The sequence below is a fragment of the Zootoca vivipara genome, chromosome 2, assembly GCF_965207765.1.
Source record: "Zootoca vivipara chromosome 2, rZooViv2.hap1.1, whole genome shotgun sequence".
Classification (NCBI taxonomy): domain Eukaryota; kingdom Metazoa; phylum Chordata; class Lepidosauria; order Squamata; family Lacertidae; genus Zootoca; species Zootoca vivipara.
This window is the reverse complement of record NC_142584.1, coordinates 55595064-55605734: the sequence shown is the minus strand read 5'-3', so window position 1 is coordinate 55605734 and position 10671 is coordinate 55595064. Positions and strand designations below refer to the sequence as shown.

The window sequence follows — 10671 nt, the reverse complement described above, 5'->3', positions numbered from 1 at the left end:
GTCACATTAGATCATTTAAGGTAGTGGAGTGCCCTAATAAGGTACTCAAGGGGCAACAGAGACAAGATCAGTTTTCCAGAAATTGGGTTATTGAAAAAGTAAAACAAAATGGCAACTTAATGGATAACTATTACGGCTGTTCCAGAGAAGGGAAGGAGAGCAGGATAACGCCAGGGAGGGACTCTGCAAGGCAATTTGCTTTAGGAATTGAAAAGCTGACATGGGGGGGGGGAGAGAGTTATACCTTCCCCTCCTTATACTCTGTCCAAAACACACAAGGGTGCAAGAGAATGCTTGGCATTGGGGTAAATCCAGAGAGGGACCACAAAGAATAGAAAGCAAGACTTTGTGGGCAGAGTCTACAGAAAGTTAAGAGTGCAGAAAAAGAGCACTCAGAGCAGGTTGTTTATCACAGCAAGATGCTTTTCTTGAACCCCGTGGCGTTCAGGGGTCCAGTGGCATAGGAATGAGCACCCAGCCAAGAGCTTTAAAAACTGAGTTCTTTTCTCCTAGCAAGTTGTGTTTTTCTTCCTTCCTGTTCTGTTTATTTTTTGGTTATGTGCTGTTGTTTAGTCGTTTAGTCGTGTCCGACTCTTCGTGACCCCATGGACCAGAGCACGCCAGGCACTCCTGTCTTCCACTGCCTCCCGCAGTTTGGTCAAACTCATGTTCGCAGCTTCGAGAACACTGTCCAACCATCTCGTCCTCTGTGTCCCCTTCTCCTAGTGCCCTCCATCTTTCCCAACATCAGGGTCTTTTCCAGGGAGTCTTCTCTTCTCAGGAGGTGGCCAAAGTATTGGAGCCTCAGCTTCAGGATCTGTCCTTCCAGTGAGCACTCAGGGCTGATTTCCTTCAGAATGGATAGTTTTGATCTTCTAGCAGTCCATGGGACTCTCAAGAGTCTCCTCCAGCACCATAATTCAAAAGAATCAATTCTTCGGCGATCAGCCTTCTTTATGGTCCAGCTCTCACTTCCATACATCACTACTGGGAAAACCATAGCTATAACTATACGGACCTTTGTCGGCAAGGTGATGTCTCTGCTTTTTAAGATGCTGTCTTGGTTATGTAGGTGGTGACAATTCACACAGGACCCCCTTCCTCCCTACAGAGAAGGAACTTATCGTGAAAAGGGCCAACATTTGATTTTCATCCACAGGTTTACCACTCCAGCAGCCAATCACCCATTCCCACCACCCTTCTGAGTAATACCCTCCCCATCCTCTCACTATATATAAGGGTCTGGTGACTTGTTTCAGTGTATCTGAAGAAGTGTGCATGCACATGAAAGCTCATAACAATGACAAACTTAGTTGGACTCTAAGGTGCTACTGGAAGGAATTTTTTTATTTTGTTTCAACTGGATGATGATGATACCTACTGAGCAAAATTGGGCTTCCACAGTGACTTAATAGTTTTTAAGATCAGAGACAAAGCCTTAATTCTGGTGCATTAGGTGTTTGCATGCTTTCATCTACTATTAGTTTTCATAGTAAGTAAATGGTTTACTTTATCATGGGAGGCAATAACATCTCAGTTATGTATTATTCTTTCTGGACAATCTAGTTTGTTTTCCTATATCTTCAAAAACTAAGGAGTGGCAATCCTGAATGTGCATATTCACTTTGTACTCCCCACATATCCGCCTATTATATATTAAGCCATATTATCTATGTAGTTATTGTTGCTTATTTCTCACTGGATGAAACATAAAACAGTATCATGCTAAAAGCAAATAGCCCCAAGGCCTGTAAAATATGGGACATCGGGCAACAATACTATAGGAATTTGTTTTAGGAGGGCATATATAAAGATGAACATTATAAATCCAAGAATTTCCAGTAAGAATATACAGTTCATGCTAAAGCACTTCGTTACTATCACAACGATGCAGAGTAAAAATTACACAGAAACAAATTAGAGAAGAACTCCATTTACTCATTCCAAATGTTCACATGATTTTTGCCTCTCATGACACGTTGTTGGGTTTTTCGTTGTTCCCCCCCCTCACTGAAAAAATATTTTACTGCAATGCCCTGCTTAAAAACCACACAAATGTCTTCAATACCTAACAGGTCTTTTAAGAAAGTCATCTCAGGCTGCAGTCCCATCCAGGGAGTAAGCCCCAATGAACAAGGTGGGACATACTTCCAAACTCTGCCAGCACAGCATGAGACTTAATCTCAGGGTGGTGGGTTCAAGTCCCATATTGGGCAAAAATATTCCTGCATAGGGAGGTGTTATGGAGAGTTAAAATCATATGCAATCAACATGATTTAAAGGAACTTAAACCACAGAGCCTAGGGCTTGCCGATCAGAAGGTCGGCGGTTCGAATCCCTGTTACGGGGTGAGCTCCCGTTGCTCGGTCCCTGCTCCTGCCAACCTAGCAGTTCAAAAGCACGTCAAAGAGCAAGTAAATAAATAGGTACTGCTCCAGCAGGAAGGTAAACGCCGTTTCCGTGTGCTGCTCTGGTTTCACCAGAAGTGGTTTAGTCATGCTGGCCACATGACCCAGAAGCTGTACACTGGCTCCCTTGGCCAATAACGCAAAATGAGCGCCGCAACCCCAGAGTCATCCGTGACTGGACCTAATGGTCTGGGGTCCCTTTACCTTTACCTTTAACCCTAATTGGATTGTGGCCACAATTCTTTAAGTCCATAAACCATTATGATTTTCAAGAATACAATATGACCTTTCAGCACAGAATTAGGTCTTGTGTAATGGCTGGTATCCAACAGTCCCATGCATGAGGATGGTGAGTCTTATTTTTGGTGGGGTGAGAGGGGTGTCATGAGGAGCTACAGTGTGAAATGGGTGAGCCTGAAAAGCATCAGGATTTCCATAGAAATTGCAAAGGGCCTTTAAATCTCTCAGCCTTTGATGTGCAAGTTACTACAGGTCAGTTATCAAGCAAAAGCTGTGGTTACAAATAATGCTTATCACCATTCAATGCAATATCAGAAATTTGGGCTGCAATTCTCAGGTTGATCTGTGTCTTCTCCATTACAGGATATGAGGATATGCCTAAGTAATCTCTCTTTACTTACTCTTCGGCCCCAGAAGCAATGGAGAAATTTTAGATCAATTTTCAAAGAGAGAGAGAGAGAGAGAGAGAGAAGACTGAACAAGCGTTTCATAAAAATGCAAAGAAAAATATTTTGAAGGAAATGCTATTTTGTGATGATTTCAGCATTCATTTGTTAGACAGATGCAGCAGCTTTGTCAATAAACTGAGCCAGCTTGACATCTCGCTTCGTCAGTCCACCGCAGTCATGGGAAATGAGAGTTATCTGGACCTGTTTTAACAAGAGAAGAGGAAAATATATATAATTCGCAAGCCCATGTGGTCTAATGCAGACTGACCAGATCTGGATTCAGCCTGAAACTCTCTTACACACATCTTGATTTGTATATTTACAAACAGTTGGTTTAAATAAATAAAAAAAGACCTGTCTGATTGTAAATTGGAATGGCACGGCTTTTTCAAATAAAAAGGCATCACATAACACAGCTGTCAGGTGAGCAGCCTTGAGAGAACTTGGAGACTAACCAAAGAGAGCTCCAGTGCAGAGCACAGAGAACACTTTAGGGTTAGGATTTTTGGGCTTCTTCCAGAAAGAGGTGTCCAATTAAGTTACTCAGTTTAGGAGGGGGGAAGAGTTGCACAGATTGATTTCAGAAGGAAATCAAGTCATTAACTCAACTGCAAATGCTAAGTTGTGCGACTCAAACCAGAATCCTAACGGTGAAGAGCTGGCAATACTTTGCAGATCAGCCCTGAAAGGGAAAACAAACAAGATCGGTCCTTTAATGGTAAAATACAGCTGCCTGCAAGAAATTATTGACACCTCCATAATGGAATGCTACATGCTACTTTGCTCAATTTCTGTTAGCCCCCCCCCCCAAAAAAAAGATGGAGGGAGGTAAGTGATAGAGCCTTTAAGTCTATATGATTTTTGTCTAACTCTCAGAAATTAAAACTGAGCCGGAAATATGTTTAACTCAGAATTCTTGCTTTCCAGTACTACTGATTATCAATTTTCAATACAAATATAGGAGTCTGTTATTATCAGTAATGATGCTGTGCATATTGCACCCTTAGATTTGGTTTAAAATGGGTTACATTTATCTGCAAGCAAACCTTTCTCACAGTGCAATGTGAACACTTAGCAAACAGCATTTATAATGCCCAAATCATAAGCACGTAAGTTTAAGATCCTTCTCTGAGACTTTCATTTCAAGTTGCTTTCTCACAGATTCCTGCCCCCTACACAAGTTTTCTACCCCTCATTTCAGAGCTAAGAGGCATGTTTTGGTTGTAAGTTACTTTGGGTTGCCCTGGGCAAATTTAATATATAATAATAATTGTGATTCTACGTTTCCCAGGAGTCTGAATTTCCTATTTCTTAATTTGTCATTAAATTTGGAAAATTTGAAAGCAAAGAGGTCTTAATTTTCTTTTACTTTTAAGAGGTCTAAAGAGAAACCAATTTTAGAAATCAACTTTGGAAGATGGATTGCAGTTCATGGTGTGTTGTAGGGTCATTCTAAACCCATGTATGGCAAAACAGGTTTTGGGTTGCTTTCTTCCGTTTTTAAAAAAGCTGCACAAATCTGTCTGACCCATAGTAACAGTGAGACAAAGGAAATAGGTCTGTACAACTTGGATGAGGAATCTATGGCACTCCAGATGTGGTTGGTCTTCGATTCCTAGCAGCCCCAGCAACACAGCCAATGGTCAGAGACAATGGGAAGCCCCATCCAACATCGGGAAGCTCACAGGCTCCTCACTCCTCACTTTCAGGAAGATGAGAGCAAGTGTAGGATAGCAGAAACAACAAATAAGGCCAAGATTCTCTACTCACATTTCCAGGCTGTTTTTCAAGGTTGACCAGCCAATGAAAACAGGCATATTATGATGCAGTTCATTACCTTATTGTATACATTAAACCACTCAGGGTGGTGATTCATCTTCTCAGCCTGAAGAGCAACACGAGTCATAAAGCCAAAAGCCTGTGTTAAGAAGAAGAAAAATATTTAAAGGTATTATATGCTTGGTTGATGTTTCCTTCCTTATGGGAAAACAACAACACCCTGCATTTAAAAAAAAAAGTTGTAAAAATAGCCTTGCTGGATCAGGCCTGTGGCCCATCTTGTCCAGCATCCTGTTCTCACAGTGGCCAACCAGATGCCAGTGGGAAACCCAAAGTTATGACCTGAGTGCAACAACATTTTTCTGTCCTGAGGTTTCCAGCATACTGCCTCCGACTGTGGAGGCACAGTGTAGCCATTGTGGATGATAGGCACGGATAGCCTTATTCCCCATGAATGTGTCTAATCTTCTTTTAAAGCCATCCAAGTTGGTGACCATCACTGTCTCCTGTGGCAATGGGCCTGCATAGTTTAACTGTGAAGAAATCTTTTTTTTTACCTGTCCTGAGTCTTCACTGGATCTCCACAAGTTCTAGTCTTACAAGCGAGGGAGAAAATATTTTCACTATCCACTTTCCCCCATGCTGTGCATAATTTTATACACTCCTATCATGTCTCCTTTTTTTTAACATACATATGCCACTTTTAACTTGTGCAAGAATAGTAGAAGGGAAGGGCAATTACAAAACAAGAAAGATGCTGAGAAAAGGCCTGCAATGGTTGCAATGCAAACAAAACCCAGCATAACTTCACTTGCGGAAAAGAAGTGTTAGCTGAGAATTAATTCTCAATGGTCATACAATAGTTGACGGTGAGGTGGAAAAACATAGCAAGCCCATGCATATAATAATAAATTTCTCAAGTTGCATCCAACATTAGTTATACTTAGAGTAAACCCATTGAAACTAATGGTCATGATTAGCTTAAGACCATTAATTTCAATGAGTTTACTCTGAGTATGACTAACATTGAACATAGGAAATATACTTTAGAGGTTGTATTTAAAGTGCTTCAAATTGATTGTGTTGTAGATAATGAAATTTTTTTGGACATAGGACAACTTCTGCAAGAGCGATGGAACTTTGCCATCCAAGCTGCTCTGAGGGAGCCCCCCCAACCCTCTGGAGAATATTTGGGAACGGTTGGAGGGGGGCATGCAGGGGGAGGGAGGGGAAATTTCATTTTACATGTGCAATGACTTGGTTTGATACATTACCTCAGCGATTCTTACAAAAGTTCTATAAAAGTAGAGCGTTACTACTACTACTACTACTACTACTACTACTACTACTACTACTACTGTTGCTGGTGGCAGGGAAACTAAGGCAATATTATTTGGCTTACTGACCACCTAGTGAGTTTGTGGCTGTTATGAGATTTGAGTCAGATGCTTCTACACACAAACTCTTATCTGCTAGGCTACACCAGCTTGGCTTTGTGTGAATCTAACTCTGTAACTTGACTTCCAATATTGAAGTCAAATGTACTACTAATAACCTAGTGTAAAGATTATTTTAAAGGAAATTTACCGTATCTGTGATGTATTAAATATGTTCTTTAAAATATAGCTTTATAAATTACTATCTAACCATAAATCTAACTGAAATCTCATTATAAAAGGGCCTGCATAGAAATATGTTCTATCCTACAGCAGCAATTTTGAACACACATATAATCAAGAAACAGCATAATGGTCGGTAATAGTTCCAGTATTATTTTTTTCTCCGCCACTGGTGACTGAATGAAGTATGGCTTTGCAAACCATTTTGTCAGCAAGATGAATGCAGTCATTACAATCAGGGCAAATTATTCCAATGAAGTTTTTCATTTACAAATCACCAAACTGTCAGCAATTGAAACGGTCAGGAGCATTCCAATACTGGTTTCCTTGACGGCCTTGTTTCGTTGCAGCCTCAACCTATCCATGTTTACCCGAATTTAAGCACCACTAAGTTCTACAGGACGTGTTTTCCAGTAAACGTGAAAAGAAGTGCTGCCTTTATTTCACTTGCACTAAATGGCAATGTTTTCAAAACTTTGTAAAAAGCAGTTTTGAAACCTTTGTGAATATTGTAAGCACTCAGCAGTAATTTATGCAATATGCAAAAGGCTTCCATAACTATGTTCAAATACCAACTGTAAAGTATTTTAATTTAATATTTTTTTCCTTCAACATATGGCTGGCTGCTGTATATGGTCAACTTCCTATGTTTTTATAAGCAGGCCAGGGCAAGCAAATCAGAGGGTAAATGTTAGTTGGCAGCCATCCCACTGGGAATAATTCAGCCATTAGAATGTAGGCTAAACTTCACTGGACATAATCTAGGGAAAGTTAAGCACAGGCAAGTCTCATTCAAATGAAAAAAGTAATATTAATCAACTTGGAAGTGCATTTGTAGGAACTCTTGGGCTTCAAAGGTTACATGGCACATTTTAAGTAAAGAAATGATCTGTCCCTCTTGTAAGGACTGTTGATTTGCACATATGTAGCATGGAATATTGAAGTCTTCTGATCAGGTTTACACGGACGTGCAAGAGGCACAAATCTTGGTTACAGTCCACTTTAAACACGTACAGCCATCCCCCTATTGCATACATTTTGTACCATGAAAATGAGAAGCAGGTCTGTTGAAGTAATTTCAGCAGAGCAATCTCCATTAAGCCCCCTAAATACTTCCCTTGCTAATTAAATGAAATTAGAACTTTATTGTTTATGGATCACCTTTTGTATCTGTAGGCCTCTAACCTTCCTTTTATAAAATACAATTGGCAGTGGAGGGAGAAGCTATTTAGGATTGATTATATATGAAAACATTATTACATAATCAGTTTGGACATTTCTTCACGTCTTGAAACATAATCAGTAATTGGGTGTAATTGGTGATCAAGGAAACTATCTGGTGATCAATTAAAGTAATTACCAGATTCCGGCATCACGGCCAATCTTAATTTGAGCTGGAGTCTGCACTTCTTCAACTTTAATTTAAAAGAACGAATATTATTAAGCAGTCTGCGAGCCAAGATCATGGTCAAGCATACGTGATATGGCAGTAGTGTCAGATTCATTTTGGTGGGTTTTGTTTGCCAGCAAGCCAATTCATGTTGGAAAGTGTTTTGTTTATTCTGAAAAATACCACCATGGCCTTGACCTTCATTCCAGCACTATAAGTATTCTAGTTTACCACAATGGGAGTATTTTCATATCCGGATTTTTAAATCATTCACCAGTTTTAAAAAGCAACTCAGTGGAAAACAAAAATTAGCGATTTTATTAATAATGAGAGCCCTTTTAAGGCCAAGGTGTCTCCTTATCCCAATGATCAAAAGTGAAAAATAAACCCTGAAAAGGTGTTAGGGCTAAAAGGCAATATAAAAATAGTTTTTTAAAAAAGGAAGGAAGGAACCTAGCTAAGACTTCCTAAAGAATAGGTAAAGTGAAGCCAAGATAGAAACATTTGAGCAAACTACTCATACACATCCCAAGCCTTGGGCCAGAAAGACTAGAAGTGTGCGGAATCACACAGACTCATGTCATCCATGAGATAAATGGAAAAGCCATGAAAGGTCATTGGCCTCTACTGTGATCTGGCACTTGCTAGGATGAAGAAGAGGGTGTGTGTGTGTGTGTGTGTGTGTTTATGAATCATTTCCCAAAGCAATATACAATAGTCCAGGATTTTAACTCCAAACCTTATCAACAGAACTGGCCCAAAGGATAAAGAGGGGAGGGAGAAAAGTTATTATCTCTCTTAGTAAATGCACTCAATGCCTTTCTAAGGAAACCAATACAAGATATGTTCAGATACAAATGTCGGATATGTCTGGTTTTTTCACAGATAATTTCTCATCATCCTCAACATGCTCCAACTAGGTTTATTTAGTTGCAACTCCAGGAAACTATGACACATTACACAAAACCATATTTTTTATATAGCACTAGTTGGCCCTGCCACGCTTTGCGGTGGCTCAGTTTGTTAAATGGAGCCTCAAAGTCCTACTTCACACTCCACTCACCTTCAGAGTCCCCCTGTTTTTTGTGTGTTATGTTTACATAGGCGCATCCCTGTTTCTCCCCCCAGGCCCTGTTCTGTCCCTCCTCCATCATCCCGGTTCATCCCTGTGATTGGGCCCACCCTGTCCCAACCTATGGCCTATTCGGCCCCCCCATCCCCCACCCAGGCAGGCCCCTACCTCCACTTGGCCTAGTATGGAAAGTGGCCTAGTCTGCAAAGCCACGGCGAGATACTGTGGAGAGGGCAGGTCTCATCCCTGTGTCTCCCTCCACCCTGTTCTGACCCATTACCTATCCCTGCCCCCTCCCTGATGGGCAAGGTACGCTTTGTCCTAATTTGATGCAATTTGGTTCAGTGGTTACGGAGCAAGGCTGTGACCTCTGCACACGCAGTGGGGACATATATATATATATATGCAGTGCACAAGCCCTAAACATCAGTAGACCTGATACTTGAATGGGGTTAGCATATTCATTCATTCATTCATTGATGTACACTGCTTACTACTGTAATTAAGTGGTGAAACAAGCATTGCAGCCTACATTACAATTCCCCCCTCCTTCCCACATCACAATTCGGTATTACTTCTTGATTCCTGTGAAGGGTTACATCCAGTGGTACCTCGGGTTAAGAACTTAATTCGTTCTGGAAGTCCGTTCTTAACCTGAAACTGTTCTTCACCTGAGGTACCACTTTAGCTAATGGGGCCTCCTGCTGCCGCTACGCCTCTGCCACATGATTTCTGTTCTCATCCTGAAGCAAAGTTCTTAACCCGAGGTACTATTTCTGGGTTAGCAGAGTCTGTAACCTGAAACGCCTGTAACCCGAGGTACAGTGGTTACAGGCGCTTCAGGTTACAGACTCCGCTAACCCAGAAATAGTACATCAGGTTAAGAACTTTGCTTCAGGTTAAGAACAGAAATCACGCAGCGGCGGTGAAGTGGCAGTGGGAGGCCCCATTAAGCTAAAGTGGTACCTCAGGTTAACAACAGTTTCAGGTTAAGACCTCCTGAACGAATTAAGTTCTTAACCCGAGGTACCACTGTACTTGTTTATCAGAAAGCAGCTTTGAGAAGGCTTTGTGCCTTGAAAAGTCAGATAAATAAGTAGCCAGTTCCAACGGTTTCATCACACTCCAACATCATGCTTCTGATCATGATAACGACAATGATTTGGCTAAAATTATTCTAAGGTGTTTTGTTTTTAAAGAACAAGCACAAATATACAGGCATTAAAATGTTCTATCACATCTTTAAGAAGCAAAAAAAAATTTTAAGTAAGCAGCTAGAAACGCATCCTTAAAAACCATAAGCAATAGTCTGCATTTACAAAAAGATGGCCTTGATAATATAGTATTCCCAGTAAAACTGAGCTGAAACTTCTCTGAAATGACAGCAAATTCCTTTGTTGTGGGGAAATAGTTCCATAAATGTGGGATCCTAAACATGTTGTGTTGAACTCAACAGGACTTGCTTTCTCATAATGAACATACTCTAAGAAAAGCAATCAGGGGATGCCAGAAAACTGTTTTTATATGGGTCAGATATATGAAACATACAACATCCATATGCTGTGGCAATGTTTTTATGCAATCTGCATTTGATGACATCATTGTGATAAATCTGTCCAAACAGAAAGAAATGAAAGGACATTTTGTGCTACCTTCTTTGCGTTCAAAATCACCAAATAGCTATCAGAGGAGGACACTGTGTCTGGGGAAATTT

At 40.6% G+C, this 10671-nt stretch overlaps 1 protein-coding gene across 1 annotated transcript in view; it reads right to left on the bottom strand.

Moving 5' to 3' along the window:
- Positions 1 to 1917: 1917 nt before the first annotated feature.
- Positions 1918 to 10671, bottom strand: part of PCBD2 (pterin-4 alpha-carbinolamine dehydratase 2) — a 35886-nt gene continuing 27132 nt past the window's right edge. The window contains exons 3-4 of the mRNA XM_035105476.3: positions 4935 to 5015; positions 1918 to 3298 (exon numbers count right to left, since the gene is read on the bottom strand). Of these exons, the coding sequence (XP_034961367.1) occupies positions 3203 to 3298; positions 4935 to 5015 (177 nt within the window). The 3' untranslated portion in view covers positions 1918 to 3202. The remainder of the gene's footprint in view (positions 3299 to 4934; positions 5016 to 10671) is intronic.